The sequence below is a fragment of the Durotheca rogersii genome (assembly GCF_024521655.1).
Source record: "Durotheca rogersii strain YMJ 92031201 chromosome Unknown GGS23scaffold_3, whole genome shotgun sequence".
Classification (NCBI taxonomy): domain Eukaryota; kingdom Fungi; phylum Ascomycota; class Sordariomycetes; order Xylariales; family Xylariaceae; genus Durotheca; species Durotheca rogersii.
The window spans coordinates 2,279,220-2,294,048 of record NW_026251234.1 but is presented as its reverse complement, the minus strand read 5'-3'; the positions used below and the strand labels follow the sequence as shown (position 1 = coordinate 2,294,048).

The 14,829-nt window shown below is 57.8% G+C and overlaps 4 protein-coding genes across 4 annotated transcripts; 2 read left to right on the top strand and 2 right to left on the bottom strand.

Annotated features, from left to right (window-relative positions):
- Positions 1-993: 993 nt before the first annotated feature.
- GGS23DRAFT_593704 (uncharacterized protein) lies at positions 994-2,155 on the top strand (the record flags this gene model as incomplete). The annotated part of the gene is made up of 4 exons (XM_051518063.1): positions 994-1,198; positions 1,390-1,567; positions 1,686-1,834; positions 1,968-2,155. The coding sequence occupies 4 exons, from the start codon at positions 994-996 to the stop codon at positions 2,153-2,155; spliced, it is 720 nt and encodes a 239-aa protein (XP_051375684.1).
- A 320-nt stretch (positions 2,156-2,475) lies between these two features.
- GGS23DRAFT_298778 (vacuolar fusion protein MON1) lies at positions 2,476-4,610 on the bottom strand. Its single transcript, XM_051512707.1, has one exon. It carries the CDS (start codon positions 4,434-4,436, stop codon positions 2,622-2,624), a length of 1,815 nt encoding a protein of 604 aa, XP_051375683.1. The 5' UTR covers positions 4,437-4,610; the 3' UTR covers positions 2,476-2,621.
- A 248-nt stretch (positions 4,611-4,858) lies between these two features.
- Positions 4,859-11,181, top strand: GGS23DRAFT_552932 (putative regulator of reproduction dopa). Its single transcript, XM_051515439.1, has 6 exons — positions 4,859-5,167; positions 5,270-5,397; positions 5,480-7,881; positions 7,946-8,184; positions 8,240-9,699; positions 9,752-11,181. Exons 1-6 carry the CDS (start codon positions 5,068-5,070, stop codon positions 11,117-11,119), a joined length of 5,697 nt encoding a protein of 1,898 aa, XP_051375682.1. The 5' UTR covers positions 4,859-5,067; the 3' UTR covers positions 11,120-11,181.
- On the bottom strand, positions 11,166-14,333 carry GGS23DRAFT_298634 (uncharacterized protein). The gene is made up of 3 exons (XM_051512706.1): positions 14,062-14,333; positions 12,736-13,495; positions 11,166-12,567 (listed from the first exon to the last, which is right to left on the bottom strand). Exons 1-3 carry the CDS (start codon positions 14,231-14,233, stop codon positions 11,769-11,771), a joined length of 1,731 nt encoding a protein of 576 aa, XP_051375681.1. The 5' UTR covers positions 14,234-14,333; the 3' UTR covers positions 11,166-11,768.
- Between the last annotated feature and the right edge of the window lie 496 nt (positions 14,334-14,829).

Here is a 14,829-nt window from a genome sequence, read left to right as displayed (position 1 = left end):
AATGACGGAGATAAGACTAGCAAACGGCGCGTTGGGACTAAACTTACGGAATGGGCTCGAGGCGCAAGAATGGTGGTGAGAGGGTGTTCAAGAAGGAATCAGGAATACTGCGTTGAAGAAGCCAGAGTATCGCATCTCATCTGAGCATCCGACCAGAGGCGGACTTCTAGCGTGTCATCTTCGCCAAATTCTACCGGCGGCAAGCTCTGAGAGATATTCCTGGCGGAGCCAAATTTTAGAGCAAAATCTGTATCTAGGGACCTGCTCTGACGTTTCGATGGAGGCTCGCCCTGTTGCCTTGGCATATTAACTTGAAAGTAGGCTCTCTCTGGGTCGGGGTAACAAAGCTGGGACTGGTAGACAGCACATCAAATAACGTTGCCGCTTGAGAATCATGATGGGAGCAGCTCCAAGTGCCGAGGAAGCTTGGTTGCAGAACTCCATAGAACCTCCTCCTGGGAGATCGATACCACAGGGCAGCGGGCAAGCGGCAGCATTCCGCGCTCAGGAACAAAACCCCCCTTTTCAATATACGTACTTAGTAATAGGTAATGAATTGTATGATTCCGCTATAAGTATTGGTACAGGTGTCCTGTAAGTTTGGAAATAAGCTATTAAAACAGCATGTGACTCGAGTCTGGTATTGGCGGAAGGCTTGTGAAATTGATTTCAGATGCCACCGTACTGGTGTTTCGTCCACGTAACCCCTCGGCCGCTTCATCCATCCACGACAATGAGCACCACCGGTAGGCTAAACACAGTACTCGGAATGAGGAGGGGTCTCACCGTAAGCTCTGGCGGCTCGTATGTATGTATTGGTATCAAGTAAACCTACCGGGGCCCGAGTCTTCCGGCACCGGGACAGGAAGCGAAGTTAATTTCTTTTTACCTCGGGGAAGAGGGGTTTGTTCGATTCCGCCGCGTTCTCGAAGAAACACGAACGGAACTCTTTTTCTCCGAGCTAATAACTAGAAACTTGGGCTCCATTCCCATATGAGTAACCGGGTCTGCTTTCGCTCCCATTCTTCTTCCCTTTCCCTCGCTATCCCGTACCGGTATTCGAGCCCTACTGTGATCGCAATCGTTCTCACTGTCCACCTGCCGCACCAGAAGAAGCAGCAGTACACTACCGTGACCGGAGTGAAATTAAAATCCAACATTCGACACTACAGTAGGGAAGCAGAGCCAAAGGCCCTCCGTGAGAAATAGCATACCTCACAGAACGCCGGATCTCTTCCCCACTTCCTCTCTTTCACAGAACGGTAGATCCGTTTTCTAGGGCCCTCATCTAAAGCCCCCGACACTGTCATTCACAGACGACCATCATAACCTTTCGGCTTTCGAAAGACTCATCATTCTCACGTCCATTGTTTTGCGTGTCGTCACTAGCCACCGGCGAGGACACCCGGGGGACACCCAAGACACTTGTGTTCGGCATCCAAATGAACTTCCTAAACAACATCGCTCAGCCTTTAGTGGAGAAGGAGGCTGAGGCTATCGTATCTCAAGGGCAGACACGAAGGACCAAAGTCCTATACCATCGCCTAAGCTTGATCCGGCCGTGGAAGTGAGCGCAGGGAGGGCAACTATCGCCCTCGACGCGCAGAGACAGCGGAGAGATCACTGCAAACGACCTGTACGCCGAAAACCCGCTCGCTCCGGGGTTTAGCACTAACACATCGCAGAGCGGCGTACCAGAGCCCGGGCACAGCCATATACACGGAGACAAAGAACAGAGACCACCAACATGGCGGCGAGACGCAACCGCTGCAGCCAGTTCAGCCAGAGCGCCGGATGCGGAGATTCAGCATGCCGCTTTTCGACTTCCCGGGACGTTGGGGGACGGCGCGAGGAGCGCGCGTCGAGGGGAACGGGGCGGTTCGCAAGGGCGAGCCAGGAGGACGACGCGGGGGGTTGGCGGGGCCGAGGGCATGGGGCACGGCGCCGCGGCGGTCCGAGGCACATAGAGCCGTTCAGCATAGAAGCACTGTGCAGGATAGAGACCGGCGAGGACCCCGACACCCAAGAGGGGCCCAAGCAGTCGGGCTCGTGGCGCCGGCTGTGGAAGCGGGCCCGAGACGCGGCCAGGCGCCTGCTCAGCTGCGACCGAGACGCGGCCCACGACTCGACCGCCCCGCGCCCCAAAGCGGCCTAAGCGGTGCATTGGACGCCGGGAGGTAGGGGGAAGTGCCCCGTGCCCGTGCTCGCGGGGCCGCATGTGGAGGAATATGAACCCAAAGGAAAGAATCTCGGAGAATACGGCGAGGATATTTACGATTGTGTGGGGTTTTTGGGAGTGCCCGCGTGCGAAATCGCCCGATGGGCACATCGCCGGCGTGGGCTGGGATCAGCCGGCGATCTTTGCGGGGGAGACACAACTGGACGATTAGCGAAGGAAGAGCTGCTAGGGATGGAGTGCACCATGATATAGAGATGCTGAATATTGACTCCGTGGTCCTGTTGCTGCCACCACGCTTGACATACACCAATGCAGATGCCCGTATGTGATTTGCTTGCAGGAGGGCTGGGAAACATCAGGTTTCTTCGGCTTGGGTGAGATGCGTAGACTTGAAAATTGGGTTATGATTATGCTGTGTAATTTGGTAGAGGCATGTCATCGCTCAAAACACGCCTCCGCCTATAATAAAGAGCCGTTCCTCTTCCCGTTTGGCCCACTGAATGATCTTGTTTGCCCCTTGCGTGATAAAGGCCCGGGAGGCGTTGGGCCCGGCGACACAGTAGAACTCGAAGATGGGTGTGATCCACGCGAGCGAGGTTGTGTCCTCACCAACGCAGTGAAGGACCTTCACGTGGCTATGCTTCGCGTGGATAGTCGCGTGTAGATGGTGGTAGAGCGACATGAGCCTCCGACGCGCCACGAGACTGCTGAACGTCGGTTCCCAAGATGGCATGCAAAACTGGACATTCGCTCTGGACTTGAACAGAAAATGGCTGACGTGAGACCGGGGTGCGATCTCGCTCATGGTTGCGCGTCCGTGTTGCGCGGCTGACTTGATGAGGTCTAGATGTCCCTTCTTCTTCAGCTCGGCTACGACGTGGTCCCGCATTTGTTGTAGGTCGAAGAAGCTCTCCTTATCCGGACTTATCAAAATTATGGCGATCTCTTCGCCGCCGGTGCTCGGGCCCCTCTCCGGCACGACCTCATCCGGCTGCCCGTCCAAGAAGCTGACATACATGTACAGATAACCTCTATTATTGAAGGCCGGCAAGCACAGGGGGACCCAGTTCTCGCCACCGCCGGCCTTGATGCCTCCGGATTCGAAAAGCATGTTGAAAATAAGCTGTAGGTCGCTGGGGTGGAGGGAATGGCGACGCGGCCTAATCACGCTGACGAGCTTCCCACCAGCCACTATGAGGCCGTAGAGTAACTTTTCACACCTGGTCCTCAAGAACGCATTCGTGATGGCATGCCGATGAGACTTCCTGATTTTAAGGCACTCCAGCGCTCCTAGAAGCGCGGACGGAGACCCTCTCGTAAAGCTATCGGCTAGAGACGAAAGAAGCGTCTCCGTCCCTTGCAGGGGTTTGCGGAGATCGGTGGACGGCCGATTCGCGAAGATGCTGGTCAAAGTTGGGAGCGTTAAGGTGGAGAGGATTTGCATATAGAGCGCGTCAAGTTGAGCCCTCAGTTGGGCATCACTCTCCCCAAGCCGACTGATGGCCACAAAATAGAGCGGGCCCTCCGTTACGATGACGAAGCGTGTGTTCCCAGCAGTGAAGCCGAACAGGGGGTTCTTGGCGCCCTCGTAGAATGATATGATGGTCTGCACGACGCCCATGGAAGAATTGATCAAGCCCAGGTCTCCATGTCGACTGTAGATGGGCTTGCCCGCGGAGGAGAGAATCATGAAATGCTTCAGCTTGGACTTCCAAAGTCTTACTCTATCCTCGTCGCTCCAGTTCTTCTCCGACTCGTCCGGTATATCCTCGAACTCGGCCGCGAAATCAGCCAGAGCCGAAGCCTCATCGGCCCTGATGGTCTCGAACGGCAGCACTTGGGCCGACTGTGAGCGCAAGAGCGCCCAAGCAGCGCTTCTCTTACCCATGTCCCCGACAAGCAGGCTCTCCAGGTCTCCGGGCGGCCGCAGAGTGGGTGCGAAGCTCATGACGCTCATGGACTCGTCGAAATCATTCCCGGTGGGGTTGAAGCCCAGGCTGGGCGGTGTAGAGGAGGACGGCTCGATGTCGGCAACGCGATCAGCGCTGGTAGTGGAAAAGGTGCCGCGAGAGCCGTCGGGAAAGGAAAGTGTCTGTATGCTCATGGAAGAAAGCGCAGTCGTCGGTTTCGATTGCAGATGAGGGGCTCTTTCAGCGCTGGAGGTCGAGGAGGGTCTCGGGGGCAAAGGAGGAGGTCGTTCATCGGCTTGGGTAGAGGCGGCCGCGGCAGCTGATGGGTCAGGCTCTCCCGTGCCCATCTTCGCTCGGACTCGACAGCAGTCGGTCGTATCATCCTTCTCATAGGGTATCTACTGCTGTGAAGCGGCGCCTGCCATGTGGCGCACAGCATTCGCGATTTGCGACGAGGTGCAGGCGTGTAAGCCGTTTAGTCGTTGTGATCAGACAGAGTTGTTGACGGATGGAGGTGCTGTACCTCTCCTATGAGAATTCGAAGTTGCCCCGCCACATAGGTACATAGGTACCTGTAACATCCTGCAAGGACCGCGGCCAATGATAGACCAGCCGTCTTCGCAGTGGCGTTTTAGGCACGGTTATTAGCATCGTCAGGTACCCGTGAGGGAGGAATTACCTAATCTCTCTGGAAGCAGGGTCTCATTCTACACGTAATGTACCTATACAGTAGGTACCTACCTACCTGCAACGTGCTACGTAACCCATACACACCACCCACAAAGCACACTCCGGATCGCTATATATCGATAAGTTATACATAGCTCTCGCGCGCTCTCGCTCCACCATCGAGATCCACGAACCTCACAATTACATGCGCCTCGGCAAAGCGATGCGCCCCCCAACTCTTCCGACCTTCAAAGCGACCCGATGGTCCTTCGGCCAGTGCCTCCTTAGCATTACCTACCCTCCCACACCATGACTCTCGAGCCGGGGCCTCGTCGTTCCACCTCTCCAGAGAGCTCTGGCCGGAATACGCCTACGATCCAGAGACAATGGAGGAATCAACTAAGCGCAGGTATACATCCGCATCCACATATACGTATACATATACGCATACGCATATACGCGCCCGCCAGGTTCGGAGCTGTAGTTCCCTGCTGACACGATAGTGCCGTAGAGGATTCTCCGGGCAAAGACAAGCACTACCGCAAATATGCGTCGGGCGTCGAGCGAGCTCTATCGCTATTCGATACAGCGTTGGAAGAATGGGCAGATTACATATCGTTCCTCAGTAGGCTCTTGAAGGTGGGAATCACATCCAACCATATACTCGAAGCGATCCGCCTTCCCGCTCTCCCCTGTTTACTAAGAAATTCCTACTTCATAGGCATTGCAAGCACGCCAGTCGAACACGACCACCATCCCCTCCAAAGCCCTCGTCGCAAAGCGCCTTTCCCAATGTCTCAACCCTTCACTACCGTCTGGCGTCCACCAGAAAGCGCTCGAGGTTTACAATCATGTGTTTTCTATAATAGGAAGAGATGGACTATCCAGAGATCTCCCTCTATATCTCCCCGGTCTGGCCTCGACGCTGTCGTTCGCATCCCTGACCGTGAGAGCCCCGTTCCTCGGTCTCCTCGAAAGCCATGTTCTGCGTGTAGATCCTGTGGTGCTGCGGCCAGCGATGAAGAGCATCATCTTGGCCCTCCTTCCCGGGCTGGAGGAAGAATCGAGCGAGGAATTCGACCGGACATTGAGCATCCTAGAAAAATTCAAAGCTGCCATCCGACAACCAGGTTGCAGAGAACTCACAGCAACGGATTCGGCCGGCGATGACTTCTTTTGGCAATGCTTTTTCTTGGCTACAATCACCAGCCAGAGCCGGCGATCTGGCGCTCTCGCCTATCTCGTTCGCAGACTGCCGAAACTGGGGCACGATCTCACAGAGGAGGAACATCCGAATAAAGCTCGAGACGCCGAGGCCGAAACTCTCTCGTCCGAGCTTGCGGATATTGTCACTCGCCCTGAGCCAGGCCTACTCTTGAGATGTTTTGCTTCCGGGCTAGGCGATGAACAACTTCTTATACAGCGTGGCTTTCTAGATCTGTTAGTCTCGCACCTGCCGCTGCACTCCAGGGTATTGCAGAAAAAAATCAAGAGCGACGATATGGAGCTTCTCCTTCGCGCTGCGGCCGGCGTGGTCACCCGGAGGGAAATGAGTCTGAATCGGCGACTATGGACATGGTTCCTGGGCCCCGACCCCCCCGGTCAAGAGCAGGAGAACGGCCTAGAGTCGCCCTCTTCGCTATCTGAAAACCATGGGTTTTCCAAGACGAGTTATTTTGAGGAGTACGGCCTGCAATCTCTCACCCAAGCATTACTATCAATGATCAATTCTGCGCCTAGCAGCAATCCTACGGAAAGGGCTCGCCCGTATCGAATATGCCTGTCTCTCATGGATAGGTGGGAGGTAGGCGGCCTCGTGGTGCCCGAGATCTTTCTTCCGGTTATTGCTAGCGTTAAACGCTTCAAGGCCAAGGCTTCGAGCAAAGCCGAATTCGGCGAAGTGTTACGCAGTGCGAGCGTCTTCTTCGATGGCGTCGAGAGCGGTCTCATATACGGCGAGATGATGGAGCTTGTGGCCCAGGCTGTCAACCCCGGGAAGGCGACAAATACGGAGCGCATTGAAAAGCTAGAGCTCGTTCAGTTCATCATGGCTCACTTCAACATACGGGAAGAGGAAATGATCTCTACCCACGCCCCTCTGGCCGTTCTATACATTTTAGCGACGCTCGAGAACCTCAAAGAGCGCAAAGACCGGTCCAGGTCCACCAGCCAGAGCGGAGATGCTGGTATTTCATTCCGATCGTTTGAAATTGCCCAGAATCTGCTGGAGCTTGTCCCGCAACGTGCATTCCCGGCCCAAGCCGGAGAGCGAGACCTAGTTGGGCCCGTAGAAGACTCGGCAGCAGTGACCATGTCTAACAGCGAGTTACTAAAGAAGATCAAGCACTTTTACCTAACAGACCAAGGGAATCTTGACGTCACGCCGACGCCCTTTTCCGCGCGAACCGTCGGGCTTCTTCTAGTCGAAAAAGCGTGCAGCCTAACTTGCAATGCCCTCGCAACGGCCGACCAGGGGGCAGCAATGTCTGTTCGGGGCCGAGTCCTCGCGCTCCTCCTGTCGAAAATCCCTCTCGAATATTCTCTAGACACTGGAAGATTGCTCACCGCGATGCGCACGCGGCTGTCAGCGTCTGATATCGCTTTCCTCTCTTTCAAATCCATTATTTCCCTGTCAACGCAGCTTTACAATGCCGAACGGATACCGGAAGCCTATCTCTCGGACTTAGTAGAGCCAGTAGTGACCCATGTGTGGAATTTCCTGTCTCCGTCGGAACCCAAATACCATGTTGAGGCGGTGAGATGTCTCTGGCAGTTCCAGACGGCCCTCACAACCTCGAACCGCGATATCGAAGCCGTGATCGCCGCTCTAATGTTGAAGGATAGCACGACAGGTACGTTTGCCATTCGGTCAGCCGACCCGGGTCGTAGCTTTACAATCCTCTGGTCCCACACATTGCAGGACAATGCCTCACACTCTGACCGAAGAGGTCCCAAGACGCCCATAAGCGAGTCGAGGTCGAAAACCCGGCTATCGGGGATGGATTACTATGAAGTTATGCTCACCAGACCCCTATTTCTAATGCTTGACTCTCTGCTCGACGAGCGAACTCAGCTCTTTATGATGGTTAAAAACTGGCTGAACACCACGGTCGGAATCGATAAGTAGGTTCGACCCTCGTAAAACCAGCACCAGATGTCGTGGCTCTAAGATGTGAATTCTCTCTAGGCTTTTTCTGATCTTTGTAACAAAGATATCTCAACTGCAGTTCCTCGGTTCCTTTCCCCAGACGACTAACGCTGTCTCATCGAACCAATCCGTCGAGTTCTCCGCAGAAGACGACCTTGACCTCGCGTTATACTATCTTCGTACCCTGTCCAATGTATTTCGGTGGGCACCAGATGCATTCTGGGGGGTTTTGGCAACAAGGACAATCGAGGAACCAGGTCAAGTTTTGATAAACATCGGTGAGTCTTGGTATTCCCACATCTGGATTCCAACCCGTCTGCTAATCATTCTCAGCCGGCACTGAGGGCCCCTTCTCCCTACAGGAATTCTTCCTGCGCGTCTGCATGCGGTGCATTGCTGGGAACCAATTTCCAAGCGACAGCAAATTGCAGCTCCGAGCCACTCAGCTCCATCGCTGCGCCTTAAGTTTCCTTCATCAGATCCTACTCAATCCGTACGCGGAGGGGTTGTCGCGTCTAAAACTAGAAGACACCTTGGTCGACAGACTTGCCCAATCTCTTGATGGACCGGACCCGTATGTTCAAGTCTTACTTCTAGATGTCGTGTTCGCCTCACTGCGGCTGCGGAATACGTCACTCCCGGAACTGCCATCATCGCCGATCGGAGAGAAGCGGTCGCTAAACCACCCGTCCGGGACCGCGAGGCTGTCTGCTGGTTCGGTAGACCGCGCCCCGGACGCCGCGACGCCTCCAACGCTGCTCAAATGTATCCAAGCCGGCCTCAGCTCCCACAGTAGCCGGCCCGTACTGGACAGTTGGGTGGGCTTCCTTGCGGAGTGTCTGCCCCTGTATTCGGATTCCATTTTCCAAATTCTCATACCTCTGGTAGAAACCCTCTGCAGCCAAATTGCCGCCGCGTTCGGCAACCTCCAGACCACGTTCAAGGATAACGGAAAGCCGTCAGAGAAACTAAACGCCCCAGAGTCCACATTGATATCGTTGCTCAATGCCCTCGAGCAAGTTCTTGCCAAGGCGCATGACCAATTGATCATTACAGAGGCGAAGGCTCAGGTGACTAAGAGCCCCGAGCAGCCTCAGGGATTCTTCGGGAACATGGTGTCGGGAGTATTCAATTCGGACACCCCGCAATCTCGGAGCGCGACCGCAAACGACCGGCTAACTGTCCTACTCGCCTTCCAAGACGCGGTCCGCATGTGCTTCAAGATCTGGTCCTGGGGACAGGGTGGCGAAGCTAATAGTCAGGATGCCGATTCGGTTTCCTCGTTCAACTACACGTCGCTGCGTATGAGAAATCGTGCTAGGCGCCTGTTGGAGCACGTATTTGCCGCCGAAGCTCTCGAGTGTTTAGAAACGGTGGTCGACATATGGAGAGCCTCTCTTGCCGACCCGGATACGACGAAGCGCTCCGAAATATTCAATTTATTACCCGCCCTAGACGGTTCCCGGCCAAAGCACACCATCCCTGCCATCTTCAATGCCATATATAGTCGTACTAACCCTGGCGCACTAGACCCGTCTAGAAAGTCGACATTAACTATCTCGTTGCAGGACACCGACCTAGTGACTTTCCTAGTAGATTATGCCCGTTCCCTCGAGGATGATGCCATGGATGAGATTTGGCAAGATTGCATGACCTTCCTCAAAGACCTGTTGGGCAACCCCTTCCCGCACAGGCAAACGCTCCCGAGTCTCCTGGAATTCGCGGCGATTCTAGGCGAGAAGGTGGACAATACCAATTTCGGGGAGCAGAAGAGGATGCGTAGGGAGCTCGGGGTATGTATTCCGTGATTCCTGCCTGCCTCACCAATCGCTAATTCTCGGTCAGGATCTCTTTCTGCGTCTGCTCACTGCGCTCTTCACCACTCGGCCGGCGTCCTTCACGGATACGTACTCGTCGCAATCTGAGAAACCCAAATCACTGGGCAACCTCTCGTCGGCGGATAGAGCGGACGATGTCGTCGGTATTCTTGCAAACATGGCCCCTGATCTGCCCAAAATCCTCGTCGAGTCAGATCGCGTCCTAGCCGCTGCAGGGGCGATTTCGGCCAACGTCATCGGACCAGCAATCCGCTCGAAAGCCTTCCCCGAGACTTTCTCAATAAGTATGGTGACTCTCCTTCAGGAGTTAACAAGGCTTCCCAACAACCAGAAGACTTGGAAGAAGGATATCGGGGATGTCTTCAACGACTCGAGGTTCTTTAGCTCTCCTGTTGCTTTAGTGGAGAGCCACTGGTTACCTTTGTTAAAACTTTGGACGATTACGGACAAGGACCGAATGCAGGAGATCCTAAGCAGATTGACGCCGCCTACGACAGCTGGCATCGTATTTGGAGTCGGCGCCACCTCGGCAAGGCTGGAAGCAGACCGCAAAACACAGCTCAACCTCCGCCGCGTCGCGGTGCTAGTTCTCGCGTGCGACTCGGACACTTTCGTCACAGATCTCCCACCTATCCTAGAGCGCATCGTCGAGCTCTTGGCAGCGACCTCTACCTCGTCGCCGTCATCGACCACTCGCGGGGACATATATATGGTCATCCGCGCCCTAATTCTCCGCACATCGGCCATCCACCTCGCACCCCTGTGGCCGACCGTGGACGCGGAACTTCACGCGGCCATATCTTCCGTCGCCGCGCCAGACGATAGCCCCGCTGTAGATACCTTTAACAACACATCCATCCTCCAAGCCTGCAAGCTCCTAGACGTGCTAATCGCGGCAGCGCCGGACGACTTCCAGCTGCATCAGTGGCTCTTCGTGACGGACACCATCGACGCCATCTACCGATCGTCGAGCTACCAACCGATCGCTCTCGTCGACGAGCTGTCCGAGGAGCTCGGGAACGCCAGGCTCGTGTCGGACTCGGGGGCTCTCCAGACCGAGTCAGCAGCGTCCGCATCGGCGCTGGCGGCCGCCAGCGGGTCGTCGTCGCCGTCGTCGGCGGCGGCGGCGGCGCCTTCGTCGGACGCACCACCGCAGCGAAAACCCCTCCTCGGCGGCCCGGGCGGGATCGACGACGAGCTCGCGGCCGACCGCCGGGACGAGCTCGTGCGCAAAGTCCTGCGGCCCTTCTTCGGGCAGCTGAGCATCCACGCGTTCGAGTCGACGTACGCGATGGGCGCGCTCGACGCCGAGACGTGCGTCGCGGACCTGCTGAGGGACCTGTTCGACGAGCGCACCATCGTCAAGGCGCTGTAGCGGGGGGAGTAAGAGGGAGAAGGAAGAGAGAGAGAGAGAAAAAAGGGGTGGGGGAGGGGAGGGGAGGAGAGGGGGGCGATGAGAAGATAAGAAAAGGTAACGGAACGTGACGGAACGTAGACGAGGTTTTTCGCGACGGAGAAAGATAGGTCGGATGGGCGAGTACACAAGGAAGCAGGCTGGCTGGCAACCCCGGCCCGGAGACTGGGCGGGGAGGTACGAGGATAGAGCTAGCGCAGCACGGGCACGCGTGCTGACGTTCCCAGCGGGCAAATGCCGTCCGCTTGCCAAAATATAAGATGAATCCCTAGACGACGAAGCCGTCTTGTGCGTGTGTGTGATGCGGTGACGATCGGAACTCGAGGCTGGTTACGAAGGCGGTAGGGGGAGCAGACTGCTGCTCTCCGGACATACCTACCACAAACACGGCGAAACCTCGAGCGGCGAACAGGAAAGTAGGTACATATACACACATATATATACGCGTGCGGGCCCGGCGGCCTCTACCAGCCGCCGTAAGCCTCGCAGTGCTACCTCTCCGAGGCTACGCCGGTATCTTAGGGGGGCCCATCTGTCTCTACTCTACAGGTATGAACCTCCCTAGTACGTGCAGCAGCAGCCTACTGCGCCTCTCGACGCGCGCGGCGGTTCACCACCCCCCGGCGGCAGCGACGGCGGCGCCGGCGCTCTTGGGCGGCGGCCTGGGCCGGCCGAGCACGCGCAGCACGGCGTCCTCGAAGGCGGAGCGGGCGACGGCGGCGCCGAAGTGGGGGCACGTGACGCGGGGCGCGAGCTGCGCGCGCAGCGCGTCCATGCGCGCCGCGTCCGCCACCGCCGCGCCGCCGTACCGCCGCGCCACCTCGAACCACGCCTGCACCGGCGCCAGCTCCTCCTCGCCCTCCCCCCCCTCTTCCTCCGGGTCCCACACGTCCTCCATCTCTGCGTCGTCGTCGTCGTCGTCGTCGAGATCGTCGCCCGCTAGCGAGGCCGAGGCTGGCGCGCCCTGCTGCCCGTCGCTCAGGGTGTGCGCGTGTCCGAGAGGATGGCGGGGGTAGGGGTGGGGGTTGGGGTTGTCCCAGGTTTGGCTCCTGCCCCTCAGCTGCTGCTGGTGGTGCTGGTGCTGGTGGGCCTTGCTGCTGCCCCGGCGCCGCGGGTTCAGCGCCGACGCGAGCCCGTACAGGTTCGCGAGCGTGAGGCCCGGGTCGCCGGCGGGCGTCTGCCAGGAGGCGAGCACGTTTTCGCTGCCGTCGGCGTTGAGGAGCGTGTGGCCGCCGCCCGTTCGTAGCCCTTGCTTGGCCGTGTCTATGCGCGCGAACGCGGCCGGGGGCGCGCTCTGCAGCGCGATCGCGCTCGCCATGAGCGCGTGCCCGTGGGCCGGCGCCGACGCGTCGTAGTCCTGATATGCGAAGTACGAGGGCCCGAAGTGTTCCCAGCAGACGTGCTCGAGCCTGGGGATCCTATTAGTGCGGAGGCGTAGGGGGGGGCAAGCTTGCGTGTATGTGCGAATTGGGTATGCGGAGAGCGCTGGGGAAAGAGGGGGGAGAAAGGAGGTAAGAGGATAGGTAGATAGGGGAAACTGGAAGCCGCAGAAAATTGAATAGAAACTAGACTCGTACCCTAGAATGAAATTGATAGCATGGTCGACCTGCGCCTCTGACAGAGACGTTACCTCGCCTAGATCCACGCCTACATCGAACCCGGCCCCACTCCAGGACGGTGGTAACGACGACGGCGCCGGTGACGGGCCCCGCGCCGCCGCCCCCACGTGTGCGGGCGTCCTCGTCACCTTGAACGACGGCGTGACCATGCCCGGGGATACGCTGAGTCGGACGGTGTAACCTGGCGCGTGTTGAGGCGAGGCTATAGGCGCGTCCGCCGTCGGGAAACTGAAGGTTCCGCTGGCAAAAGCGCTTGTCGTCGCAGCAGCCGCGGTAGCCGCAGTGCTGGCAGAAGCAGTCGGGATGGGAGGCAGGGGCATCGACGGGGGGGGAAGTGCCGAGGGGAGGTAGGAGGATGAGGAAGGCGAAGCGCCGGCGAGCCGCGCGGTCGCGAGGCGGCGACGGATGGCGTCGTTCTCGGCCTTGAGCGCGAGGGTGTCGCGCTCGGCAACGTCGATCAGGTCGCGCAGCCTGACGACGTCCATCTCGAGCTGCTTCGTGTAGTTGGCCTTGCGCTGGCGGTGCTGGGCTTGGGCCTTGCGGACCTGGGCCCGGCGCGCCTGGACCCGGGCCTGCGCGCTGCTGCTGTTGTTGCCGCTGCTGCTGTTGCCACCGCCTGCGCTGAGGTCCGCCTCCTCGTCTTCCTCGACCGCCTCTTCGCTCTCAGCCGACTTCTGCCGGTTGCGACGGTGTCTCCGGCCGTCCTTGCTCCCAAGGCCTAGACACACGACCCAAGTATTAGTTTTTTCGCGGTTGTCTGGAGGGGAGAGAGCGGAGGGAAGAAGTGCGAAGAAAGACGCCAGTAGTTAGCTGGATAGTCAGGCGATAGGGCAGCGCACGGGGAAAAAGACGCGAGGAGGGAAGGGGAAGCGCAAGCGTATCGCGGCACGAGCGAAATGGCTGAGCTCGCGGTTGGGACTGGGCTCGACGGGACGAGCGATCATGCCCGTTCTAATGGCCGATGCCGACGGTGTCGCTAGCCACGTCCCGCGCGGGGCGCAAGGATGAGGCGTCCACAACCAACTTGTGCTCGTTTCACGTCGCCCATCTGAGCTCAATGATTCCTCATGATGCAATTTCTCGTTGCCTAACCGATACCACGGTGGCCGCTTGGCACGCCGCCCTTCAGCCCTACCCTACCCTACCACTGCGACGAGCGACTCCAGGGCGCCAGCTTCAGCCGAGGAAAGGCGAAGCGCACGGCAGGCGGGTGTCTCAATCGGGGAAGAGGTGGTGCTCCCGGTCTTGGGCATGACAGGTAGCCATCGGCATCGCATCACATACCTAGGTGTCCCTGATTGCTCGACACAAATGTGATTCGCCGCGTGGCCGCCTCCTTGGTGCGCTTCCAATAGTCGGTAAAGGAGGGCCGCGAGCTTCCGCTTCCGGCGTTGGGGTCGTCTGCAGCAGCCGAGGTGCCATTCGCCGGCTCGCCCTCCAATGAAGAGTCGGCCATGCTTGTTTTAAGTGTTCCGGTGCGAGCAACGGGCGGGCCGGGTAGGCGGGTTAAGCCAGCTAGCAGTCGGTTGGTATGCGAGCACGCCTCGAAAGAGTTGGCGACATGGTAACGACAGATGTAACGACAGATAGGCAATATTTTTTACCCGGGGTAGGGATGCGAGTTATACGATGGGGCGGTACGCTAAGGTAGCAGTGGATGAGCGAAGGAAACGGGGGGGCAGACAACAGCCCCCCGGGCCCAGGGCTTATCGACTCCTTCGTCGATGCTGGCGCAGACGCTGGGTGCCGTGCGGCTGTGAGCGAGTCAGAAGCAGAAGACGACGAGCGCGCGGTGATCCGCCGGTGCTGCAGCAGCATCGACAATTTGAAATCGCGCCGCCCCATTTTAGCGCATACCTCCTTATAGAGATTAGGAAGAGTTACCTAGGGTAAGTTAGTTACCCTCGACAAAACTTACTGCCCGCAAGTCCCTACACTAGGCACCCCCATATAATGGGTACCTCCGCCCTCTCGAAGCCGCATGTCCCCCATGTGACAATCCCTCTCGAGTTACCCACTTAACGTGGGTAGGTACCTGAGCGGAGAGAAGAG